General features: G+C 49.9%; 11 protein-coding genes across 11 annotated transcripts; 4 read left to right on the top strand and 7 right to left on the bottom strand.

Annotated features, from left to right (window-relative positions):
- Nucleotides 1–392: 392 nt before the first annotated feature.
- N7443_008180 (uncharacterized protein) lies at nucleotides 393–934 on the bottom strand (the record flags this gene model as incomplete). Its single annotated transcript, XM_056888236.1, has 2 exons — nucleotides 393–700; nucleotides 763–934. 2 exons carry the CDS (start codon nucleotides 932–934, stop codon nucleotides 393–395), a joined length of 480 nt encoding a protein of 159 aa, XP_056739927.1.
- Nucleotides 935–2,635: 1,701 nt separating this feature from the next.
- N7443_008179 (valyl-trna synthetase) lies at nucleotides 2,636–3,293 on the bottom strand (the record flags this gene model as incomplete). Its single annotated transcript, XM_056888235.1, has 3 exons — nucleotides 2,636–2,686; nucleotides 2,743–2,818; nucleotides 2,875–3,293. The coding sequence occupies 3 exons, from the start codon at nucleotides 3,291–3,293 to the stop codon at nucleotides 2,636–2,638; spliced, it is 546 nt and encodes a 181-aa protein (XP_056739926.1).
- A 1,081-nt stretch (nucleotides 3,294–4,374) lies between these two features.
- On the top strand, nucleotides 4,375–5,162 carry N7443_008178 (uncharacterized protein; the record flags this gene model as incomplete). The annotated part of the gene is made up of 2 exons (XM_056888234.1): nucleotides 4,375–4,479; nucleotides 4,542–5,162. 2 exons carry the CDS (start codon nucleotides 4,375–4,377, stop codon nucleotides 5,160–5,162), a joined length of 726 nt encoding a protein of 241 aa, XP_056739925.1.
- A 1,369-nt stretch (nucleotides 5,163–6,531) lies between these two features.
- N7443_008177 (uncharacterized protein) lies at nucleotides 6,532–7,159 on the bottom strand (the record flags this gene model as incomplete). Its single annotated transcript, XM_056888233.1, has 3 exons — nucleotides 6,532–6,730; nucleotides 6,796–6,813; nucleotides 6,870–7,159. The coding sequence occupies 3 exons, from the start codon at nucleotides 7,157–7,159 to the stop codon at nucleotides 6,532–6,534; spliced, it is 507 nt and encodes a 168-aa protein (XP_056739924.1).
- A 2,782-nt stretch (nucleotides 7,160–9,941) lies between these two features.
- N7443_008176 (uncharacterized protein) lies at nucleotides 9,942–10,326 on the top strand (the record flags this gene model as incomplete). Its single annotated transcript, XM_056888232.1, has 2 exons — nucleotides 9,942–10,022; nucleotides 10,069–10,326. 2 exons carry the CDS (start codon nucleotides 9,942–9,944, stop codon nucleotides 10,324–10,326), a joined length of 339 nt encoding a protein of 112 aa, XP_056739923.1.
- Nucleotides 10,327–10,852: 526 nt separating this feature from the next.
- Nucleotides 10,853–11,416, bottom strand: N7443_008175 (Dabb family protein; the record flags this gene model as incomplete). Its single annotated transcript, XM_056888231.1, has 3 exons — nucleotides 10,853–11,012; nucleotides 11,076–11,304; nucleotides 11,398–11,416. 3 exons carry the CDS (start codon nucleotides 11,414–11,416, stop codon nucleotides 10,853–10,855), a joined length of 408 nt encoding a protein of 135 aa, XP_056739922.1.
- A 590-nt stretch (nucleotides 11,417–12,006) lies between these two features.
- Nucleotides 12,007–13,746, top strand: N7443_008174 (uncharacterized protein; the record flags this gene model as incomplete). The annotated part of the gene is made up of 2 exons (XM_056888230.1): nucleotides 12,007–13,131; nucleotides 13,198–13,746. The coding sequence occupies 2 exons, from the start codon at nucleotides 12,007–12,009 to the stop codon at nucleotides 13,744–13,746; spliced, it is 1,674 nt and encodes a 557-aa protein (XP_056739921.1).
- Nucleotides 13,747–14,518: 772 nt separating this feature from the next.
- On the bottom strand, nucleotides 14,519–15,650 carry N7443_008173 (alpha/beta hydrolase; the record flags this gene model as incomplete). The annotated part of the gene is made up of 4 exons (XM_056888229.1): nucleotides 14,519–15,020; nucleotides 15,134–15,273; nucleotides 15,341–15,463; nucleotides 15,531–15,650. The coding sequence occupies 4 exons, from the start codon at nucleotides 15,648–15,650 to the stop codon at nucleotides 14,519–14,521; spliced, it is 885 nt and encodes a 294-aa protein (XP_056739920.1).
- Nucleotides 15,651–16,671: 1,021 nt separating this feature from the next.
- Nucleotides 16,672–18,479, bottom strand: N7443_008172 (MDR family MFS transporter; the record flags this gene model as incomplete). Its single annotated transcript, XM_056888228.1, has 3 exons — nucleotides 16,672–16,976; nucleotides 17,035–18,178; nucleotides 18,231–18,479. 3 exons carry the CDS (start codon nucleotides 18,477–18,479, stop codon nucleotides 16,672–16,674), a joined length of 1,698 nt encoding a protein of 565 aa, XP_056739919.1.
- Nucleotides 18,480–19,625: 1,146 nt separating this feature from the next.
- N7443_008171 (class I SAM-dependent methyltransferase) lies at nucleotides 19,626–20,724 on the top strand (the record flags this gene model as incomplete). The annotated part of the gene is made up of 5 exons (XM_056888227.1): nucleotides 19,626–19,690; nucleotides 19,751–19,861; nucleotides 19,918–20,183; nucleotides 20,261–20,390; nucleotides 20,439–20,724. The coding sequence occupies 5 exons, from the start codon at nucleotides 19,626–19,628 to the stop codon at nucleotides 20,722–20,724; spliced, it is 858 nt and encodes a 285-aa protein (XP_056739918.1).
- Nucleotides 20,725–21,910: 1,186 nt separating this feature from the next.
- N7443_008170 (uncharacterized protein) lies at nucleotides 21,911–23,092 on the bottom strand (the record flags this gene model as incomplete). The annotated part of the gene is made up of 2 exons (XM_056888226.1): nucleotides 21,911–22,913; nucleotides 23,058–23,092. 2 exons carry the CDS (start codon nucleotides 23,090–23,092, stop codon nucleotides 21,911–21,913), a joined length of 1,038 nt encoding a protein of 345 aa, XP_056739917.1.
- Nucleotides 23,093–24,833: the final 1,741 nt, after the last annotated feature.

Genomic DNA, 24,833 nt, shown 5'->3' with positions numbered 1-24,833 from the left:
AATCAACGATGTAAAAAGCTCGGTTTCTGTATTACCCCTGATTCTGTCAATTTATAGGGGGATTCTAGATTATATAAGTAATAAAACATGAGGGATAATTATATCTCCGGTCCCCCGCGGTATTCGTATTGACAGATCATGCTGCATGGCTACGGTAATACTGCTTACGTAATATTTCATTTTGTCCCACTAAGCGTATCGGATCAGGCTTGATATAGGACAAGCCAACAAGATTGGGAGTGGAAATCATTTGCGTTCTCCAATCAAACAAACAATGTTAAAATAGCTAAAGGAGCACGGCCGTCCTACTTTCCGGGTACTACCCCGTACATCTCCGAATCTACCTTGCAAGGTTGCCTAAGTCAGTTCTCACGGCTGTGTATCACCGTGGATCACACAACAACCAATACACAAGAACATGCAGCGGGCGGAGTAGATGCTGTGGCCGTGGACTGGGAGATGGAAATGGAAGGTCTCAATTGGCTGAAGGTGGCTGTAGACGATCGGCTTGACGCGGAAGATGCGCTCGCACTGGCAGGACTGCACTTGCTACCCACCATGAAGTTGTTGTCCAACGCACAAGTGAATGTGTCGCCTTGTATATTCAAAAAAGAGACCGTGCCTTTCTTGTCCACATCCACCCAGGCGAGCTGTTGCCCATCCTTTGTACCACATATATCAAGCTTCATCGTGCCACTGTCTGCGATGAAATCTAGTCCCTATCAGTTCTTGGTGCGGTAAATGCCATAGCACGAGACTTACCGGAACAATCTTTTCCATCAAGCTGAGCAAAAGGGGTGGAGTAATCCGTACACCCATAATTATCTTCGGACCACACCATGCACTGTTTGTTATTATTTATGATTCTCAGAGAGCCACCAAGCGCAATGCTGGCAAAAAGGCCAAGAAAAAGAGCATGTTGTGGGAAGTGCATTTCTAGAATTGGGCAAAATCTAGAGAGAGTGGAGCAAAATGGATCGGGTTCGGAACAAAGGGCATTGAAGTGATTTAAAGGTGAGCGGCGGAATAATTGGAGTATTGGTAATATTTAGAACTGTTACTGTACTCTGAAGCAATATTTTCACCGATAAAACCGCACGTCCGTTATTGTCAGTCAGGAGGTTGATTAGGCCTGCCAGCAGAAGAGGGGAGGGGCTCCGTTCTTGACCGTGTAATCCGCATTTCTGCCAAGACCCGCAGTCACGTCACCCTTTCTGACGATCCGATGCTCGCTTCGTATTCACCCGTCAAGGCCTCCGTGGATGTTCGGTTTGGACTATGGAGGTGACGCGAAAATTAGCCAGATCTGACCTGAACGAGCAAGTGCTGTTCAAGTGCCGGCTAGTTGCTATACCTTATGTGACCAAGGACTCCAGGCTACGATATCGTGGAGTCACAGGGCGAGAGCCTGCTCCGCAGGCATACTGCACAACCGGTCAACAGTAGGAGCTCAACGTTGAAGGATTTGCGCATCGACATCGTGCTTGTGCTTATGCTCGTGTAAAGTGCGATTGTGCAAGACGCATGAGACGCCTCGTCCTCCCTAAACAGCGCATGGAGATTTGGGTTACTAGTCCACTTCTTGGGCTGTTCTCGTGCAAGAGGGATGTTGCACGAACGGTGATCCTTTGGTACTCGCGGAAACAAGAGATCTATCAGTTTAGGGCAATGAACCGTTCGAGTGAAGTAATGCGGGTGGAGGAAATTGCTTTTCACCGGGGAGGCTCGTTAGACAAACAGCTTGGACGACTGCTCTGTGAACGACTGCTCTGTGAACGACTGCTCTGTGAACGACTGCTCTGTGAACGACCGCTGTGAACGATCGCTGTGAACGACTGCTCTGTGAACGACCGCTGTGAACGATCGCTGTGAACGACCGCTCTGTGAACGACCACTCTATGAACGACCACTCTATGAACGACCACTCTATGAACGACCACCCATTACCAACGGTCGCTCTCTATGACTACGGCAACCCTATACCACTAACCATTCTACACAGACAGGCTTGTCTACACGAACGATATTTAGACTTGTAGTTTTAGTTGACATTACTATGATCGTCTCTGTGAGAACGCTACTGAAGAAAACGATGCGGAGGAATCATTCTCGCCACCTCGCATACGCTGGCTTTGGTCCACAGAATCGATGAATTCTCAACAATATTTACGTGGTGTTGAAGAAACTCGAGAATGCCCCAAAAATCGGAGTTTTCGAATATATTTAAACGTTGATCTTAGTTTCAACGTTGATCTTTAATAAACGTTGATCTTAAATAAACGTTGAACAAGGCCGACGCTTCCGACACCCTCGTCGGGATCCAGAAACTAAAGGTGGCACTGGAGACCCGTTTGCCGAGGTTCTGATACTGCCAAACAAACCATTGCTTTGATGTCCAGCTAACAAAGTGATATGCTACAGTGAATGCAGATCCCAGCCTTATGTGGAAGACTGGATTACTAATTTTCCATCTACGAAGTGCGCGACGCGGCAAAGTGGAGAACGAAGTCCGAGCCGGCTCGCGAGGTGGATCTTACTCTTACCACATAAGTGATGGCCTCGCTCCTCTCATTTGCCCGAGCATAACGCGCACCAGACTGAGTGGGCCTTGCTCATATTTGCTCGAGTATAACGCTCACCAGGTTGAGGGGACCTTCTCGTTCGCTCGAGCAGTAAGCCCGCCAGGCTGAGTGGGCCTTTCGCACATTCGCTCGAGTATAACGCTCGGCAGGTTGAGGGTACCTTCTCGTTCGCTCGAGCATCAAGCTCGCCAGGTTGAGGAGACCTCCTCGTTCGCTCGAGCAGTAAGCCCGCCAGGCTGAGTGGGCCTTTCGCACATTCGCTCGAGTATAACGCTCGGCAGGTTGAGGGTACCTTCTCGTTCGCTCGAGCATCAAGCTCGCCAGGTTGAGGAGACCTCCTCGTTCGCTCGAGCACGTAGCTCGCCAGGCTGAGTGGGCCTTTCTCATATTTGCTCGAGTATAACGCTCGCCAGGTTGAGGGGACCTTCTCGTTCGCTCGAGCATGTAGCTCGCCAGGCTGAGTGGGCCTTTCGCACATTCGCTCGAGTATAACGCTCGGCAGGTTGAGGATACCTTCTCGTTTGCTCGAGCATCAAGCTCGCCAGGTTGAGGAGACCTCCTCGTTCGCTCGAGCACGTAGCTCGCCAGGCTGAGTGGGCCTTTCTCATATTTGCTCGAGTATAACGCTCGGCAGGTTGAGGGGACCTTCTCGTTCGCTCGAGCATCAAGCTCGCCAGGCTGAGTGGGCCTTTGCCATTTTAGCAGTAGCATTGCTCTTCCCGCATAAGGCTGGGGGGTGGCCGAGGTCAGAACCTGATCCTGGCTGTCAACAAATGGATTTTCATGGCCTTTTATTTTTTGGATCTAGGTTGGAAGAAAAAATCTCCCCCTCATTTGCAAGACCTGCTACCCCACTTCATTCGCTCGATGGCGGATTGGCTTGCATGTCACAGCAGTCGATGTCACCTTAATCCCTGCCGTTCAAGCCCGGAAGGAGGAATAAAAGAAAGGGACAGGGAAAAAGAACTTTGATTGGTGTTAACAAAGTATCCGTGCGTGGCTCGGCACCTACAGAAGAGGGGACAGATCTGCGAAGGATCAGACTAGACTTGACACATTTGAACCAGAAATACATACTGCGCGTTATTCAACAAAATTGTAGATAGCCTTGCTCTTGCAATACTCAGCTCCGACAAGCATTCAAGCATGATTTGTCGACAACTGACAGCTACGTCATGTACTGTACCGTTCTACCGTACTGAGACTGATATAAAGTGTACTACAGAGTATATAGGTCACTGATACAATTAATTTGGTGAACTCAAAGCCCGGCCGTGATCCCACCCGGGGAAAGCGGATGCTGAAAGCCGGCACCTTTTGATGCCGGCAAGAATAGGTCTGGCTGCTTCGTCTAATCCCGGTTCATGCTTCGTGCCGTGCTGCGCTTGGTAATCCCGATACTAGCTTATTAACACCGGAACAATCGAGAGAGACGAGGGGGTGTGGAGAATACATTGGTTTGTTGGTTGTCTACGCCTAAACCACCAGTCTGTTGGTTGAGCTGGCCAGCCTCGTTCATAATTACGATCCCGGGTTGCAAGCCCCACACACCGTGGCAATGTGACCATGGCTCAGTTAGTGAAAGGCCGCGGTCTAGTCCTCTCGCGTGCGCCGTTCAGAGTAAACGATAAGAACGCCGTTTATGCAACATGCCTGCCTAACTCCTTCGCAAGCCTGCTTCACCCGGTCATACCTCATAAAGACGCATCTGACTGTCCTTGTATTCATTGGCATTTAGGTGGCTGAAGCTTTTCCGCATTCCCACTTGTCTAAGACTGAGTCCCAAGATCTTATGTCGTCGCGGCAGAAGGTCCGGAAGACCTCGAGCGCCAACCTGGGATCGAACCGGATCGCGAGCACAAGACCAGTGACAGCAAATTCCGAATCGGACTCTGAGGTGACACCCAGCCCTCCAGCGTACCGATCGCCTGGTGTAGTGGAGATTTCCCTTCTTGCAAGCCTTGGGCATTTACTAAAACCTTCGGCTCTCAGAACCGTCTATCCAAACCATCGAAAACAAGTCCTACAAAACAGTCGGAGTGGAACAAGACGCACCGCAAATGTCTGAAAATTCTGGACGAAGCCGAAGACGACAAAGAGCGATTGTCCAATCTGGTGGCTCAAGAACGGCAGCAATCTCAACAGGCTGCACAGCAGCACCGAACGGAAAAGGCCCAGCTTTCTACTCAAATTCAGCACCTGGTGGCTGACAGAAAGCAGGCCATGGAGGAATGCGAGAGGGTGCGAACCGAAAATCTTCAGTTGCAAAGCCGCCTTGAGACGGCGACAAGCAATGCCAATAGCCTGAACCAATGGCCGCAGGCAGATATGGAGACTTTCTTAGGCATGATACATGGGGATCTATCCACCACGGCGGCCCGTATCTGGGGCCGTAGGGATGAATTGAGAAATTCCTACCTGGCGACATTCTCAGACGTGCTACAGCCACCATATCTGCAGAACTCGGGGCCTATGGGGGAGATGGGTAACCAGGTGTTCCCAAGCGCCCCATTACCTGGCACAAATGGTGCATTCCCCTCCACCAACCCGCTTGTTCCGAGTTCCGGGCCTAATGCCTAGGTGTTGATTTTATGATCCTTGCTCTAGCAGTACGTGACAGAAAGGGTGTGCAGAGCAATTCAAATCTTGCGATGTTGGTTGGCGTTTTGCGCTCGGACTTTCGTTGCCAATCATATATATCTCAGCGGCAACGCAATGCATCAATAATGAATATAGCTGAGAATTTAGCAGAGCCCATCGAGAAATGTATTCTGGAAGGTCAGAGCGCGAATGAGACCTGCTGGCCAATGCATAGCGCCATTCGGCCGCAACGGGACCTATTTTGACATACGTCGTAGATCACATTTACTGACTGCTAATCGGGAATCACATCGGAGAATTTAAAGTTTACACCACCAACCGCTAAGGGGCCAGTGCGCGAGCATGACTCGCCGCCGGCTACTGCAGGTCTAGATCTGGCCAACGGGGTCTGCTTGATGTTGGTTGGGTGGTCAGGTGGCAAATTCAATTCCCCATCGTCGGTCCGGGCCCGATCGACGTCGGCCCCTGCCTCCCGGCGGAGGTATACCTCGACCCATTTGACAGCACACGAACGAGAGGTGGCATGCTCTTGCGAAGGGATATTGTTATCAGCCAGATTTACTAGCCCAAAGTCTCACGTTTGAGCAACGTGAATCCGTTAGGGAGAAAATGAACTCGGGAAGGCTTAGGCCAGATAGCGCAGACGGCAAGTAAAACCAACACTTCCTTGGTTTTCCCCGCTCCTCCCTGAACGGTCTCCACCCGCCATCACGAGCAAATGACCATCATGTGTCCGGTTCCCCTTCTACGCCGCGGTCTCTTCTTATATCCGACTTGATCTGAAGAGAATGCGATCATCGTCGGAGGCCGGTTTATGCACAGAGCGGATGAATAGAAAAGAGGGGTAGGTGGGACTAGGTTGCACACTAGCGCAGGAGCGTGAAAGGCCCTGACAGGGGCGACTTGAACGGAGAAAATGTGGCGGCGATCATACTTCGTAGTGGCTCGGCTGGATTGAGGGCTCGATGACGTGCGTACCGCGCAGGAAGCGGATCCTTTCGCCTGCGCATGGACAGGGACGCAGAAGAAACAAGCAGAGCAGTGCTTCCATGTACTTGAATGTTCGCTCGTACCTAGCTAGCTTACAATTGCTTTACTCGGCTTAGTTTGATCAAACGAAGAGTCATTTCGGGATTTCCCAGCGCGAAGCTACGGCGATGATCATGTCCGTGCGCAACCCTGGCAAGACATCCAGGCCCAGTACATTTTTTGGATAATCTGACTCAAAGCATGCACACGTGCTTCTAGTGACGAATGCTAAATTGTATTTCCTATGCTCTGCCCCGATAAATCACATGACTATCTGTTGACGCACCCGCTACGGTGCGGCGCATCGAGACTCGAGACCTTACTGGCTGGGGCGCTTAGAGCGAGTCACCTTCCGCTCCCCCACAGGATCTCCTATACCAGGGCAACTCCCATCTACTTTCTTTTCCACAATGGCAAGCGCGGATTTGATTGTCTTCATGTCGCGGGTCAAGGCTTTGATAGTTTTTTGGAGCCGCTCGTAATTCTCACTGTGCTTTTCAAGTCGCCCTTCGACGGATCTAGATCTTGGTCAGCTTGTGGCTTTAGAACGTAGAAGAAAGGCTGAGAGACCGGAGGTACGCACTGGGTTCTCACGTCTAAGCTGATAGGCTGTCAATAATTGTAGAACAGATTGATGGCGAGGTTGTATAGACTTACTCTTTCATCAGTGCATGCGTGATTTCCTCCGAGATGCGAGGTAATTTCCGCTTAGGGGGCTCCGTATCAGACTCGACCACACTTTGAGGTTTGACAGGCCAGCTTTGAAGGGAGACATCATCTGTTTCGTGTTGGTGTGCTGCGTCGTGGGCTTCTGCAGCCACCTCGTTGTCGGACGACTTATGAGACGCCGAGTCCCCTTCATCATCTGAGTTCGCGACAGAACTGGGAAGGCTCCATAGATCCAGTGAGCGTAGTCGATCTCGGTAACGGGTCCCTTTGTCAAGCATACTGACTTTGAAGGGTGGTTGTTAGTTCTAGTAGACGGAAGCGAAGGCCTTGCGGTGTACTTAGCACGAAAAACCAACTTTATATTCGGGGCGGGGCGGTCAAGATCGAGCCAAAAGGTCATTTGAACCGTCTAGTCATCCGAAATAACACACTTGCTGGGGTCCAAGTTAGACAGCCTCGAGTCGGACGCTTGCTAACTTCTCGCAGGGTAGAAATTGGACAATTTCATATCTATCTATGTAGATCCTGGACTGGAGCCTTCGCATGATTGGCACAGTAACGCCCTCGAGACTGTGAAAAAGCAGATCAGCCTGTGAAAAGCTCTAGTGGTCTACAGGCTGCTGAATTATGCTTTGTGACCCTTGATCGCACGAATCAGAGGCTGTTGAACCGGCAACTGCCCATTTCCTATCCATGTCAACCCCTCAAAGCACGAAAAAAACACACCCAATAGTACCCGTAGTTGTTTGTTGGTGGCTTTCACCGTTCATCTCGATACTACCTCAGGTTTCACGCGCTTCGCGAGGTTTAACCAGCGTCTATCACAATTGAACGCCAACCCAATGCCGCTTTTTGCATAGCTCGGTATCACCAAATCCAGCTTCCGTTCCAAAGAACAACCACATTCGTGCACACATTCATTGTATCTTTCAGCAAGCGTTGAGAACTCATAAGAAACTCCGCATTCCCGCGTTTCCCGTGCAGATTTTAGCTGCCCTTGACCGTTGACTTGAGTTCCTCCATATTCCTGTCTCATTTCTGTCATAATACCTCGTCATTCGTGGCTTAGCTATGCCAGATCGCACTCCTTGGCCCTCGTGGGAGGAGAATAACCTCCGGGGATGGCTACACAATAATCAACACCTATCATGGGAGGAAAAGTCTGACGCATATTATGACCAATTCCAAATAAAGCGATCCGGCGAGTCACTGCGTGGCAAGCTGAATCAATTAATTCGGGGTATTCGGCGTCGTCGGCCGCTACCAGGCCAAGCACAGAGAGGCACTCGTCAGAGACTCCAGCGTCAGCGACGGTTCTTTCAAACATCTGCATCCTCCGCCCAAGCATCGAGTTATCGCTTTGCACCTTCTACGCAGCTAAAAGAGAATCTAAGAGACGTGGAGGGTGAGTACTACCCTGCGTCAACTACTCCTGAGAAAACATGCTGATACATTATCTTCCATTCAGGCTTAGCCGTTGCAAGACCACCGATCTTGACCATCAACCAGCCATGGTGGATGTCACATCTCTGGAGAGTGTTCTACCGGGTCTCAATTACCGATCGACTGGGATAGAAGGGGCACACAGGGACCAGTGATGTGAGGTGTGGATGTTTCCACGTCAAGCAAACACTTCTATTTATTGTTGGACACGCTGCTCGACATGACAATCTATATGTATTCTTTTATTGTAGCCGAGGCTAATTCACTTTGTATCAACTCATAATCCTCAAGGTTAGGCGCGCTTTGAACCGTATTTTAAGCTATCAATTCCAGAACAATCTACCATTTTGAGATGCGTGTCATCTCGCCCGCACTATAACAAAAGAAAGAAGGCGGATTAAATGGGGTAGATTGTCTCCGCCTGATCGATCACAATCTTGCAAGCCCTAGAATTTGCTTCGGCAAAATAATTCCCCAATTGGCACCAGGACAGTAGTAGCTCTCGAAATGATTATACCAACGTCGTCAAGTTCGTGCTGGGTCCCACTTTGGTCGGGCCCGCTCGCGTGCTTGGCTTCATCGTACTTAGTGCCGAGTGGCGTCAGCCCAGATTGCTAACTAAGCTCGCAGTTTAACATGAGGTACTTTTGTGTACTCTTGTCAGACAGATGCGCGTCCCGACCGCTGGCTTGAGGCCACCCCTCTCAGCACCCCCCCAAAGGCACATTACACAAGCGACCCCGCAGGCCACCGACAAGACCTGACAATGCCGAGAGACATGGAATGTCAAATCGTCATGTCGCTGTGGGTGATTTGATGGCCCGAAACCAACCAGCACCGCTAGCTCGGCCTCATCCAGCTCCATGCGCTACTCTGGCAATCAGGACGATCATCATGGTAGTTAGCCGCTGCGCTGGTAACATGATCATCCGGATCGAGAGAACGAGGACCGAAGCTTAAAAAGTGGATTTGCAGGCACAAAAACATGCGGTTACTGCAAGTGGGCTTTGCATGCCGGGCATGCCAGATGGCGCAGGGGAAATGCAGCTCAGCACCGAACTCTGCATTTAACCTTAGACATCCCGGAACGCTGTCTGAAGTCGCACTTTCAACGCGAAGCAGCATTCTGTGCTGATTTCTCTACCATGGATGGGTTGCTCAAGGTGATAGCGCGCATGGGGAGGGGTGATAGCTACGGGTCTCAGACCGAACATGGTCCAGCCGTTCTCCACTGATCGTCGAATTCTCCACCCCTGTCGCTTGCAGGGATCCGGATCCACTGTGCGCAGACGCCGAGAAAACCAACAATGGACCATCTTTGTGATTCGTGGCACGAGGCTGAAGCATCCTGTGACATAATTCCAAATCATAAAATGCCCCTTGTTCTGGAGAAATCCGCCCCAGAGCGGCAAACGGCCTGTGTGCCCGTGCGGTGAAGCAATTGAACCAAATAAAAGAGTGTTGAGATGAGCCGATGATTTCAATCGACACGAGCAACTAACGAATAGTATGTAGCGCGCATTTTCACCAGCCGAGATAGGCCAGAGAAAAGCAACAAAGAAGGCCCGTACGACATCCAAACCCAAAAAAGCCGTAAAATATGTTGGGACTTGCTCGATGGACAAGAAGCAGATTGGAGACTGCGTCAGAGTCGCACTGGCTCTAAATAAGTATGCGCTCAACCGGACAGTCATAGATGTAAGTTATATCGTTTTTCTATCCAACCCAAGCTAAGCCCTGACAGCTGCAAATGGACCTGACCTTCTTTCGCACCTTCTTCGTTGATAACGACAAGCTCAGCAAACCACTACCAATCACTCCCAAAGAATTCGACGATACCTCACCCGTGGTCGTCGTGGACTTCAGCCATCACCAAGCAGCCGAGTTGCTCGGGGTTAGCAAGGTTAAGGGAGGAAATAGGTCAAGTGAAACCCACCTGGCGGATACGTGTGTTGTATTCTATCCCAGCCGAGGCACAGCCAAGATCTGGTTGTCTGTGTAGCGTCCGGTCTTTTTGCCAAGCTGCTTTAGGATACCCAAGTCAGATATCAGATTCGGGATTTTCAACGATAAGGGTGGCAGCCAGCTGCATATGTTTGTCAACTACATTATCGTGCCCGACCGTTGCGGTAAAACGTGTGGGGAATCAGCCACGCTCTACCACCGAGGACTTTATGTCAGTACGAATACCGCGGTGGACCGGAAATATTATTATCCTTCGTGTTTATTACCCAGGCCTATCATAGTACGCGGCCAATTCTCAATGCGCCCTAATCTTTAGACTGGCGTCAACTTTAATCTGAGGGTGAGTGTGGGTGATAGAGGTGAGAAGTTTGGAGACTAGGGTGATAGAGGTGAGATGAGAACAAATGGAGGTTCTTGGCACCACCCCACCCACTCTAGGTTGATCAACCTAACCTCTCCCATAAAACCCATAGAACACGTATTTCCAACTCAAGTGGGTGTAATTCCAGCTCAGTTATGAAGCGTTTGCTCCCTTCGCGTCCCCTCACTAACGTGTCATTTGCCTATTCGCCTTTCCCGTTACCAGAAAGGTTGTCGCCTGGAATATTCTCTGCTAGAAATGACAAGGGACCAAAAGCACACATATACTCGTCTTCGGGGTCGACCTCGAAATCGAAGCGGCAGAAGACTTTATCGAAAGGGAACATGTATGTCGTTGTGACACTTCGAAGATGGTCAATTGGGATATTACAGACGGGGCCAGTACAATGACTGATTCATTCATACCGGTTGTGTTCCTCACTCGCCTCGTATTCATCCAACGCCGCTATGTTCTCGTGGTAGCTCACGAGAGCAAATTCAAAATTTTTGCTCAATTCAATGGGGTGCGTCAACGAGGGGCCACCGACAATGAGGCGACCGCCTTTCACAGATGGCAGATTTTTGAGCGTCTTGACCTCACGCACGAATGCTTTTTTGTGTTCTCGGTTTACCTCGGGTTTGAACGTGAACAGAACTACAGTCTCAGTATGTTAGAGCGCGGCATGGGCCACAGCCGGAGATAGAACAGGTGAAGGAAAATCTAATAGGCGAGATGCTACTGACTGACCTATATGAATGAGAGTCATCTTTGTGAGACCAATCGAGGTGTTCTGCTAGATAACTGACGTCGGCAGTATAGGCTCCAAGCTAGCGTCTACGTGTGGGCTAGAGAGACTATTAGTATAGACGTTTTGAGTCGCGCGAGAGCACACAATTTGCTTGGAAAGTTTGCGCTGGTTTCTACTGTGCCCCCGGCCAAGATGGCCGGCATGTAAGCCGTGCTTACCCCCGGTCGAGACCGAGACCGGGTCCGCATGTCCGAGCCAAGTGTTGCAGACACTCCGACCGACGCTCCGACTGACCATATAGCTGACTCTCCGACTAGTCTTCCGAGAAATACAACGCTATTTCATATGGTTCTTGTTTTCCTGAGACAGGTAATAACTCATTCAACTCGGATTTTCGGGCGCTCTATCACGCCCGCCACACTGCTTAGTTTCAACCATTGTTATTTCCTCTGGTACCCAGAGAAAGGCTCCGAGGATAACCGCATAGTTACAAGTTTTTCTTCCCTGTATATTCTGAACTCATCGACACAAAATCGCTCTCGGATCTTCAGCCTTCAAATCTTCAATATCAACACCGCCAGCCACTTCAGATAGTTTCCTACGGTAGCATGACGGTTGCAAACTTAGCTATTTCCCCAGCCTCTCTCATCTACCTTACCTTGCTGGTTCTTGCCGGTCATGTCGTGACCTTCATTCTTAACACTCTTCGTCCGAAAGCTTTCCCTCCTGGGCCGCGCGGGCTTCCCGGCCTCGGCAACCTCCTCCAGGTCGATAGAACTTTCCCCTTTCTCACCTATAGCAAATGGGCCAAAGATTATGGAAGCAGCACTCCCCTGGGAATCAAGAAGGGCGCAACCAATGTCGTCATATTGAACAGCAGCCGTCTAGTCCGTGAACTATTTGAAAAGCGCGGTGCTGTGTATAGTGACCGTCCTTGGCAGTTCATGAACAGCACCTGGATCTTCAAAGACGACCTCAAAGCCGCCATCTTTCAGAACAGCTCGTCCTGGCTCACCTCTTGGCGCAGGGACTTCAACAAAACTTTCGGCCTAGCGGCCATCACGAGGCTCCGGCCTGTCTACGAGGCCGAGACAGCCAGGCTCCTGGTCAAGTTGCTTGAGGCCCCGAACGCGAGAAGGAAGGATCTAGAAGCCATTCTCGTTTGTTGGATGATGAGCGTGCCGTGCCTGGGAGTGTGTGGCAGGCGCCCGGATTCCATGGGCGATCATGGCTTTGGAATCAAACAGTTCAGACATTGTAGTGACGAGTACGCCACCCTGGTCGCACCGAACATAGGGGACTTGTTCCCATTTCTGCGCTACCTTCCCGAGTTCTTCGGGATGGCCGAGTGGAAAGAAAAAGCTCGAGCCGCCAGGGAGGCGATTCTTAAGACGGGTACCCAGTTTCTGAGCGCTGCCAGGGAACAGCGCGCGGCTTTAGACGAGGGCAAGTCGATCGCATGGGAGAGCGTGCTGGCAAAGATGTTGAGGGATCAGCACGAGAAAAATGATGACATGTTCACGGTAACAGACATGGGCAACACCGCGTTTCACATCGTATCAGCAGCGACGAACACGTCGCTAGCTGTGTTCTCGATCATGCTGATGATTCTCGCAAAAGACCCACAACTTCAGCAACGAGTCAGAAACGAGGTGCTTGAGGCGTCGGGAGGCGCAACCCCCACAGCAACCGATATACCTGACCTGAAGTATACAGACGCGTTTTGGAACGAGGTAAAGCTACCTCCTTAATCCCACTGGGTACCCACCAGACTTGAAGACTGAAAAACTATCCAACAGGTCCATCGCTGGCGTCCCGTCGCTCCGCAAGGGGTCGCCCACGCTACGTCGCAGGACGACATTTATAATGGCCATCGCATCCCCAAAGGCACTGCCGTTGTCATGAACGTATGGAGCATTCACCACTCTGAGGTGGACTACGATGAGCCCGAGGAGTTTATTCCGGAACGTTTCCTGCAACACCCGTTAGGGATGCGGCCGGACCAGACGTTTGATCCTGCTCACCCAGATGCGTCAACTGCGCGGGTCACTTGGGACTTTGGGGCGGGGCGGAGGATATGCCCGGGGATGCATTCAGCAAAGCACAGCTTGCTCCTTGGCCTGGCTAAGGTACTCTGGGCTTTTGACATTCTGCCAGCCGAGGGAAAGGAAATCGACTTGAGCTTGGAGACTGGCTTCGTGCAGGAGATTGCCCTACACCCCAAACATCTTGATGTCGTTCTAAAATTGAGAGATGAGCGCGCCGAGCAGGATATCTTGGATCACTACTCTCAAACGTATGCAGCCGAGGCAGAGCTGATGGGCTGGAAAGACGGCCTATACAAGTAGTCTGTCCGAGCATCGGAAGACTGAAGTCCTGGTTTGGTCATCATACATGTTTCTTCTGTCAGCTAGAAACATGTAACTCTTGCGGTAGTATAGGTGGTGAAGGTGGTGTGCGTATTCGAAGAGCATCTCAGGGCTACGGCGCATACCTTAAGATCATTATCCGGCACCTACGGTGTACAAGACGACCAATCAATACACAATAAAGTCACCCACCGGCTTGCTTCACCCAGACCTAGATCCCATGCAGAATATGGAAAGAGAAAATCTGTATATAATCCAGGGTGCCTTCTCACGCCGGCTTCTAAGTAGGGGTGTGAAAATATACTAAGGTCCACCCGAAAGCTGTACAGGTCCAGCTTTCTCGGGCGGCTATTTTGGCAGGGCCTAAAGGCTTCCAGTATACTCGAGGTGTTCCGACTTTTCCTCTGAGACTAATTGGCCTATTAACCAATTGACAAAAAAAGGATGTTTCGCGGCTACAGGGGGTTACCCAGATACGTCTATTGCAGACAAATTCAGCAGACGTGTTTTTTTGAATCGCTCTTGCTCATTTCTATTTCTTTGCGGTGAACATTAAAGAGAGAATTACTGCTAACGAATCAGGTTTGTCTCCCAGGTGGGGAAGGTGAGATATACTAGAGAAGAAGCGATCTGTGGTACATATAAATCATGCCTGTTGTCATGGATGTGTTCTGGCACCACGGGCTGGTATCTATGTGAACACATTTATTCTAACCTCCAACGTCTTGAAAAACCTTCATTTGGAAAGCTCTCAAAAGGCCATATGCCGCTTTAGAAAGTCCAGCTGTCGGTTTAAAATGCTCTCAACATCCCCAAATACCCAATCAAGATGCCCCTTGCCCTTCAAGATGTCAAGCTCCTTGGGCTCCTTCATACGCTCAAAACAGTTGAGCTGATCTTCCGTGGGGCACGACACGTCAAACTCGGGTGTCACCATCATGGCTGGTGTCGGGGAAATATACTGGACGACGTTCAGGATGTTCCATGATAGGCTTTTATAGTATGTCTGGACGGAGATGCGGTTCTCGACGGGAATGCCGAGGCGCTCGAGGGCGGGCATCATCTCGGCAGCGAGCTGGAGGCCGTTGGGAATACTGCCATCTTCGTTGACGTAAGGGAGATACATGGGCTCCTCTCCGTCTAGGCGGCTGGCACGGTCGTGCATGGCCAGCTCGAGGATCGGCTGACGTCTTTCTGGGTTGCCAGTTGAGTCGATCAGGGGTGCGACCGCAATTGCGGCGGCGACTCGCTTGCTGTAGTTGGACTTCTCATCAGCCTAAGGGTGCTAGGGGAAAAAGATACAAGGTAAGGGAGAAGAGGGAAAAATGAAATAAAAATAGAGAAAGGCATCAAGGAAGTTACGTACTCAAATGCTGCTGCCGCAAGAGTAACATTACCACCAAAACACAGACCCCAGAGCGCAATTTGGTTCTCATCGACTAAGGGGTTCTCTTTGAACCAGGTTACGGCATCGTGGAGGTGTTCAGCTTGCTGTCTCGCGTCGATCTACCCCGAGACAGAGGGTTAAGAATTGAACTTCCACCTAAAACGGACCTGGGTTTACCAAACTCACATCATTCCTTGGCTCTCCATCGCTGGCCCCTATACCGCGAGGGTCGTAAAGAAGGCAAGTAATACCATGCTCTTGAAACCACTTTGCGATGTCCGGCAATATGGCATCCTTGGGCATGTTGAACTACTCAGATGTCAGTCAATGGGTGCCTCGAAGCCATCGCCAAGGGGTTGATGGTACGGGTACGTACGCCTGGGGACATGATCATGGCAGGGCCGCGCTGTGAGGCGGGAAACAGCCAGCCCCGGAGGGTGAGTCCATCGAGGGTTATGAACTCGACATCGGAGTGGGGGAGAGCGTTTGCTGTCATTACGTTCTTGTATGAAAGAGTTAAGCTGGAGACGGATGATGAGGAGGAGGATCGTGGTCAAGGTACTGGGCCAGTGTTGTTTCACAAGACGGAGCATATTATACAAGTATTAAGTATTGGGCATAGGTCAATACGGTATATTTTACAGTAATCATCAAAGTAGGTATATCGGTGGCCCGGACTTCGGAGATGAACGGCAGAGCGGGCGAAGCCATCGGCGAGTCGGCGACCGATCGGAGGAACCTTAACCTTATGCTCTTATCAACCCCGCCGATCTCTTATCCCCACTTCAACCTTACCTTAGCTTCCCTAAAGAAGTAAATATACAGATTTCTAACCATTGTGAGTGACGAGTTGACTAGTGCCATAGCATGCTGATATAACTTGGTATTGTTTGTATAGCGGGGTCGCCCGTCTCAGAGAGACGTCTGGTGCTTCTAGAAGGATACCGTAGGACTCGATCATCGAAGAGCCCTTATTGGTTATTAGGCGGAAAAGGTATCGCCTTCGATTCGTTGACTTGTTACTATGATGTCGTATGTATCTTCATCCATATACGTGTAAAAACAAAGATGCTTTCGCATTTTAGAATTCAGAATTCTCAAGATAGAGTCAATGATCCACTCGACCATGCCTATCCGTATACCTAGTTGCAAACGTCATCCAGCCTGGAATCGATCAAACGGTCTTCTATCCCTCGTCCTAACCGTAGTCAGATTAGACAGATAACTGAAGACTTTAAACGATGTACACATGAAAAACACAAAGCGTGAAGGGACCGAAAAAGGTAATTTTGTCTTAAGACATCGACGAGACAAGAAGCAAAGGAACGCAAAGATGACCTCATATTAATCTGAGGCGGAAAGCAGACGGCGATAGTCCTGGGAGCATCTCCACCAAGGACCAGAAGATTCTAAAACACATGCAGCACACACTATAAAATTAATATGTAAAGCCGGGCCCTCCCTTTACCATCCACCCTGAAGGCTTAGCCGTCACAGGGCCACTTCGACCATCCTATTCAAGCAAAAGCAGCGCCTCCACTTGAACCATGAAGTCTATTCCAGGGAGTGAAAAAACTCAGCAGACAGGCGAATCCAACCATACCGACCGAAATCGCAAAAGTGGCTTTGAGGCCTGCCATGTACGCAAGAAGAACACCATCTATGTCGTCGGGAAAAGCTGCGCGAATCTGTGTTGCTCCCGTTGCAATTAAAGCCCCGGGATTGACATCAGGGGCCGTTGTTGCTAATTTTTTGAGCATCGTGTTCACGAAGGCTGACTGGGCGGCCGAGACGCTGAAAGCTCCCCCGAGAGTTTGGGCCACTGAATTCGATTGCTAGATTAGCTGAAGAGTCTCCGAGATATCTGGGGCCTTACTTACGGAAAATATAAGCTGTCACTGTTGACATATCTTGGGCGTCTGCATTTGCCTGGGCAATGTTCATGGGGACAAGCCACGGAATAACAAAACCGAAGGCAGCGAGAATTTGATAGCCAATCCATTTTCCAGCCGGGGTGCCGATATCCCATGTGTAGATCAAACCGGTTCCAATCGTTGCGATAGCAGATCCCACAAGCATGACTGGTGTCGCAATGCCGGTTTTTTCAACGAACCCGCCTGCAATAATAGCTGCGATACTAAAGGTGATCACCATTGGCAAGTTCCGTACTCCGGACCCGATAGGGCTGGTATTGTCAATGCTTTGGAAGTAGGTTGGGAGATAATAGAGGAGGATGAAATAGGCGCCGGCAAAGAAGAACATATATGTTGAAGGAGCCCAAAGAGAACGTTTCTTGAGCAGCCGTCCCACAAGCATGGCGCGCTCACCCAGGTAATATTCCCAGATTGCCAAGACGACGAGGATAGCGACAAAGCCGACGAGTAGGCCGATCACTTCACTTGAGTTCCAGGGTTTAGTTTGTCCTCCGTACTGGAGGGCGAGGATGAAACATATGATGAGGCACATGAGCAAAGACACGCCAACAAGGTCCATATTTAAGATCTTCTCTTTCAATGGCGCCTTGACCGGCTTGGCGCCTTTCGGGGAGTGGAAGAAGATCAAAATGATCGCGGCTGCAAGACCTCCAACCGGCAGATTAATGTAGAAGCACCACCTCCAGGAAACCTTGTCTGAAAAAGCACCACCAATGAGCGGACCAGCGACAGCAGACAAGCCATAGGCAGATCCGACCAAGCCCGTAAATAGAGGTCGTCTTTTGGGCTCGGAAGAGAAAGCAATGATTGTGAACCCACCCGTCGCCATACCTGCACCGCCCAAGCCCGCAATCGCTCGTCCAGCAATCAACGCGTTGGCATTTGGCGCCACGCCGCATATGAGGCTGCCAACTTCGAAAATAAAGAGAGAAACGAGGAATGTTGTTTTTAGACTAAAATAACGGTATGCTTTGCCCATCGAGGTCTGGAAGCCACCGAAGGTCATGAAGTATGCCGACGCGTACCATGATACTTTGTCAAGGCCGTGGAATTGATCGGTGATTTTTGGGATTGCGGTACCGACAATTGTCTGGCAAAGTTAGGATGAGTACAAATAGGCTGTAAAGATTAGATTTACCCACTTGATCAAGAGATATGATAAACGTGGCGAGCATGATAGCCACCACAATAAAGAATAGACTTAGACCGTGAGGATACTCGTCTGCTGCGGGTGCCTCATCCGCCTCCGGGGCCGCTTCAATGGGAGGCGCCGACCCATTCTGCTTCTCATTCCCAGCCTCATCCTCTCTGTCCGTCGCTGATGTAGACTCGTCGCCAGCTCCATAGATGGGCAAATCTTTCTTTTGGTCGACTTGATGATGTTCCGCCATCTCGCTCGAATTGTCGCGACTGCTATGGTACAAGCTGTCGTGTTAGAACATTCGTTAAAAAGGCACCTAAGTAAAGTATGTTTGTTTTATGAATGAACCCTATGCTGAGATTGGCCCTTGTCCCTGGTCGGAGAGCTATTACACCGATCCCGAAAACAAAGAAAAAGAATGATTGGTAAGAACAACTGTATGCTTGTGAACAATTTCTACCTTGGATTAATAAGTCGAAGTTATGAACTACCTAAGCATTCTATACCCTGGCTCTCGTGCAACGGGAATCTTTGAACTGGATAGATTAGCAACTGTGTGCTCGACCGGAAAGTCCTTCGTACCGACTCCGACAAGGACCCTTGCATAAAGACATTTGATTAAGTAACTTAACTACAGTAACTTGACTAAAGCAAAGGCTTAGTAAGGCACAACGTAACTTAGGTAATTGGCTAGTTACCTAATAACTAAGTAAGTTAACTAAGTTGAATGATTAATAATTGATAAGCAAAAGTTATAAAGCAGTCGGTACCCAACATTCTGCGCAGTCTGGGACTTTTGCAAACAGCGAGCAGAGTCGGGGTGCGACCATAAGTGCGGCTGAGCGCATGCAATGCGGGTCGGAACGCGAATTGCACCGAGCCCACAAAGACCAATGCGCCCTTAGCGCATTGGTCCACGATAAGGTGCTGCTTGTAATAGGCAATATACGTAAGAAAACCCGTACTTTACACACCACCAACTGAATTACACTATCATTGATAATCGGAGGTCTGCGATGCTCGGGGTCGGTTCTCCGGTGGAATTGGCCGGCATTTAGGAGGGCTCATCGGAATGGGTTGACTACCGCGGTCTCGCGCAATCGTTGCTGTCACGTCCATAGGAAAGATCTATGGAGCATTCTACATCCCGGCCTCTGTGGAGTACGAACTGTTGAGACGGTCTCCCCTTCATTACCCGCCTCTCATTTAAGGGATCTGCCGATTCCTTGTCTCCTGTCCTTCTTGATTCTCTCTTGGTCCAATAGACTACTCTCCACAGTTTCCTTCTCCTCCTTTGATAGCTCTGTGGCTCTCCTACGAGCTTTCGTGAAGGAACTGTCGACAAGGGAAAAACAACAAAGGCATTTCATCTCGCCAGCAAGGAAGCCGAAAAGAGATGGCAACCGAAAAGCCCCAGGAAAGCCACTACTGGCTGAAGCCTGATGAGGAAGAACGCGCCAGGTACGTTCCTACTCGCTAGCATCAACTGTCAACTGTGTCGTAACTTATGACCATTTCCAGGCTTAACAATCAACACCGGGTTCTGATCCAAATAATTGAAAATGAAGTGCTTCACGCTCCTATTGATCCCTCGACTATCGTCAGAGTTGCAGATGTGGGAACAGGCACAGGGTGAGTCTCATGCCCTTGGTGTCTTCAATCTTCAAGCCTACTCAACGATTGTTCAGTATCTGGCTCGACGCTCTTGCTGCCCATCTGGACCCTATCCCGACAGCGAGCGGCCAACCCCGCCAATACGACGGCCTCGATATATCACCCGCCCACTTTCCCGCTTCTCACCCAGAAAATTTTCATTACGATGTCTACAACATTCTCCAGCCTGTTCCGGAAGAATTGAAAGAAAAATATGATTTGGTCCACGTCAGATTGTTGGTGGCGGCGTTGTCAAAGGGTGACATGAACACAGCGGTGGACAATCTTGCTCAACTTCTAAGTAAGATTCCAGCCCGGTTTGATCGTATTTTGGAAAAGGGGGAAAAGGGGGAAAAGGCTGACTGGATCTTTGAAAAGGACCTGGAGGGTGGATCCAATGGGATGAGCTTGATGGCGACTCGTGGGCTGGCAGGGTCCCCAGCTCCCATGTGAGCGAAATGAACGAGCTTGTCAGGAAGCACATGGGAACTAAGGGTATGGAGCTGCAGTAAGTTCAAGTGTCATCTCGTCCTTCATACAAATACTTACGTTTTAGTGTTCCCGCTGCTTTTGTTGAAGCGGCAGAAGCTCATCCTCACCTTCAAAGCGTGTCCGAGAGAATCTTCAATACAATCAAGGGTGGATCTGAGTTGAAGGATGCTGTCAATTTGGTCTTCCTATGGTCGTGTACCAGATCTACAAAAATGATTCTTCAGGCCAGCGGAACGCCTAGGGCGGAGGAGGAATTCGAAAGGCTTGCCGAGGGTGCCAAGGCTGACATTGAACGGGATGAGATTTTTTGGGATTCAGATGAACACGTCTTACTTGCACAGAAGAAATAGGGGGGACTGGATAGGCCCGGACATTATGGATTGGAGATTCATCTCGAATCTAGGTACGTACCATACACCAAAGACAAGGGAGTACAATGGGCCACGAATTACCTGGTGTAGGGGTGGAATGCATGACATAATAAATGAGGCTGCGACCTGAGGTGTCATGCACGCGTAGGAGTATGAATAGCATCTCCTACGTGAGGATAGAGAGACATGTCATCTACCCAATTCATTCCGGTTAACACCAAATTCTTTGATTTATGATGCAGCATTAAGAATATCCCGTACGGCCTCGCCCAAAGCACCGTACGACCTCATCCAGACTGTTCTTCACATTTGACAGGGTGTGTGTGTGTGTGTATGTTATCCAGTCTGCATTGCCAGACAGCCATCGTGCCGTTCCCATTTCACTATATAGATCGGGTGCGATAGTGTCGGAATGAAATAACGATTATCTAAGCACTAAAGGGGTCATTGGCATTTTTGGTCGAGTGGTCTTCGTTTTGACAGATAGAGATAGTCATGTGACCACTGATTGTGTATCCTGTTAACATCACCAGCCTTCGCATGTTTGCACGGTCGGCCTTCATGCCATCTCAGGCTTTCTTTCCTTGGGTTGATCAGGAGCCAAACTATTGGGTAGATAGACTTGTGAGCGAGTCATGTCATCATACGCGGGCTGTGGGCCACCGTGCCACCGTGGCCCTATGTATAGTGAAGCCGTTCAATCTCACCATTGCCAACGGGTTTAACTGGTCGGAGATTCGTCATTCTCTGACCTGATTATGCACGCGGATGATGGGAAAGTTCCGACTGGAGGTTGATATGAATCGTGTGATGGTGGTAGTGTGGGTCTACTATAGTTTCGCCGTGGGCCGCGGCTCAGCTTCATGGAGCCTTCCGGGCTTTCGGTTTACCTAATCCGTGACGGATGGCCCCACCCGTCCACTGTGTCAAGTCCAAATTGATGGGTTGACGCAATATATTGAAGATTGTAGTCACTAGTCAATGCAGATGGATTGACAGCTTATCCCAAAACCGGGGTCCTCTAAATTCAATTATAAGACCTGTGGTGTTGATGGTCTACTACTTCCCCGTCAGTCCTACGTCGACCACAGGGTTCCAATGTGTCTTAATCGCCTTATAAACCAGTAAACTTAATTCTTCAATGTCTAACCCCCAATTCCTTCCGTCAGTGAAGCTCCGAGTGTTCCATCTCTGTCTGTAACTTCTGGATCACTTGTCTTAGCTTCTCGTGCTCGTTTGGTATTGTCTCCACAATGTCTTTCACAAGAACGAGAAGGCCCCCAGGTGGTACTGAGCTTCCTGCTGCTGCCTCGAGCCGCGTGGGATCTGGAGTATTGTAATTGGCTGTGTTCGGTGTGACGGGGGCGAGATGATTGCCGGTGGGTCCACTTTTGCCATGGCGCATTGATGGGTTACTTTGAAACAGGCTCCGGTCGATGCGGTTGATAAGGTGCATTAGCAGCTGAAGCACCATGACAAACTGGGCCACTGAGGATGGCCCTACATCGCGGCTTTGTCCCGTCCGATGGTGTCGTTGCCTTGGTTCCTTTTGGGACTGTAAGCACCGATCGATGGAGTCGCAGATGGCCCGAAACAGGGCCACAAGATGTTGGTGGCAGGCGAGTGCTGAAAATGCCAGCGAGTAATCGGTTGTAGTCGGGTGGAGGGTAATGTCGGCACAATCTGACGCAGTGATCTTATTCATGATGCGTATTAGGGTATTAGTGTCCTCCAGTGCCTCGTTCACCTCAGGCGACGATACGGTCAGGGGCGTACGGTCCGGAAGGACAAGACGTCGCGTGGCCCGCCTGGCTCTTTGACCCAAGGACGTCAGCTGCGAGGATATGGCGTCAGCCGGGTCTCTGTTGTCCTCGATTTCATCACTGTCATGGCCGCCATCGATTGTCGACGGAGCAGTGGAAATTAGACCCGTGTTTGGCGCGACTGTTGCTGCCAAGGAGCTGAACAAATTTGGTGAAAATGGCTGGAGGTTTGCATCCCAGCCGTTGAAGTTGGCGACGACTCCGCTCTCATTTATGCCAGAGAACTGACCTACTAGGTCACCCAAGTCGGCTCCTAGGAATGGGCCGCCCTGATAAATCGGCCGGGCTAGGCCTTGTTCGAGCCACGATGTGCTGCTCCCATTCCTAGGCCCGTGGTCGGTGTCTCTTCGGACTGATGTCTGAGCAGAGCGATGATTGGATCTTTGTTTCACTATTATAGGGGACAATGCAAGACCTTAGTCAACTGCGCCTTATACCGCTCGATCAACACAAAAGTGAGTTGCAAAAACAGATTGCAGAAATACATACGGCTGTAAACACAGTCCACTCCCGCCTTTAGACATCGTTCACATGGAGACAGGGAAGATCGGTCTGGTGAAACTGCATTGCTTTCCCCTCCTTGTGCCTCATCTCGAAGGCATCTCACCTTTTGCTGGCGACAGCGGTCACACGATTGCCGGTGTGACATTATAAGCGCTATCGCTTCTCCACCTCAATCCGATCTCTCTTTTGATTCGGGCCTGGCCTTTTATATGTGAGCGAATCCTTTTTGCCAGTGGGGGCTGCCTCTTTTAACTTCCCTGTCGCCTAGTATGGCGTGGACTACATGGATATATATAAGCCATGTGTTAGGGCTGTCCTGAGCGACAGATGGAGTTGGGTGTATTCACGGATTGGGGGCGAAGCTGGCGTAAATCGCACCCATTTTCACCACTATGATGGCGTGTGCTAACTAGATACGGCACAGAATTGTTGTTTGGTAATTCAGAAGGGAGGAACGTATTTGAGGCCCACTCTGCTCGCAGCAACCATGGCATTTAAATCGCAGCCTCATTTCACATGCGTTATGCACATGCAGGATCCTTCGGGTAGTTAGTTATCGGTTCGACGCATAGTTACAATTACGATTCAATTATTAAGCACCTTATCATCGAAGGGTCCCTCCGAGCTAGATCACTAGCGTAAGTTTGAGAGAAAAGAGAGATAGTAATGAAAACTATGCCTACCCCCTTCCCCTCAATCCTTGCCTCTTGGATAGGCGGAACACGCCTATTAAATCATAGCATACGCTAGCACCGGATGTCTTGAGGTGCCGACAAGGATGTTCTACGTGTAGGATTATCTAGCGCGGCTGGTAAATCCCTACGGAGGACATCCATTGGTATCAGTCATCCATAGCGAATCTTAGCCTCGTACTTAGTTAGGATAATATCTGTTATCCGCGTAGTCCCCGCGCTCAGCTCCCCGCCCCTACGGGCCCTGCCCCATACCTTACCCGTCCAGTGGCTTCCCCAGGCTTGCCATTCCAATTACAGTACTAAAGATACATGTACTTAGACTAGTTGTCATTTTCGGCGGCTTGGGTTTCCGAGCCATTCGGCCTACCATCAGCGCCCCACTTCGCTTTGGTCGTGGGTGCGTACCACCTCGGAACCGCTTTTCCCGCCGGGACAGTCAATTTCACCAAATCCATTGAAATTTACACTTGTAAGATCATTCGCACCACCCAAATACGCCCACTGCCTATCCAAACCCCTTCCAACCCCACAAAAGTGCGTTTACGAAGATTACGGACTGATTAGGGCGAAAATCTAGGCATGGAACTTTAGCCTCAGACGCTAAGATTTTCTGTCAGGTATGAAAGGATCGATATGGTACCGAATCGTCTGAATTACCGATAGAAACACTACATTTAACAATGCAATCAATAACTGCTTATTTGGATTGCACGTATCTTGGCGCCTCGGATCTGTGATATCTTAGTAACGGTTGTACCCATGAGGATTTCAACCACCATAAATCCTCGCTGATAACTATAATACAGGTGATTGACCTCATTTCTCATGCATTCAGAACAGTCTATATACCCATTCATCTTTTATATGCTCATTCTGATCCCAGGCCTCTGATTAGCCAGTAAACATCCTACAATCGTATGACTACATAGATCTGGCACTCACCCGCGAAGGGTCTAACCAACCCGCATAAAGGATAAATGACTAAGCGAATAGATACCTAAAATATGAATTTTCTGTCTAAATTGTGACTTTTTTCCTTAGACCAGTCACGTGGGGACCCTGAGGG

This window comes from Penicillium atrosanguineum (assembly GCF_028827265.1).
Source record: "Penicillium atrosanguineum strain IBT 20685 chromosome Unknown utg000006l_segment0_segment0, whole genome shotgun sequence".
In the NCBI taxonomy this organism is placed as follows: domain Eukaryota; kingdom Fungi; phylum Ascomycota; class Eurotiomycetes; order Eurotiales; family Aspergillaceae; genus Penicillium; species Penicillium atrosanguineum.
This window is presented reverse-complemented; position numbering and strand designations above follow the sequence as displayed.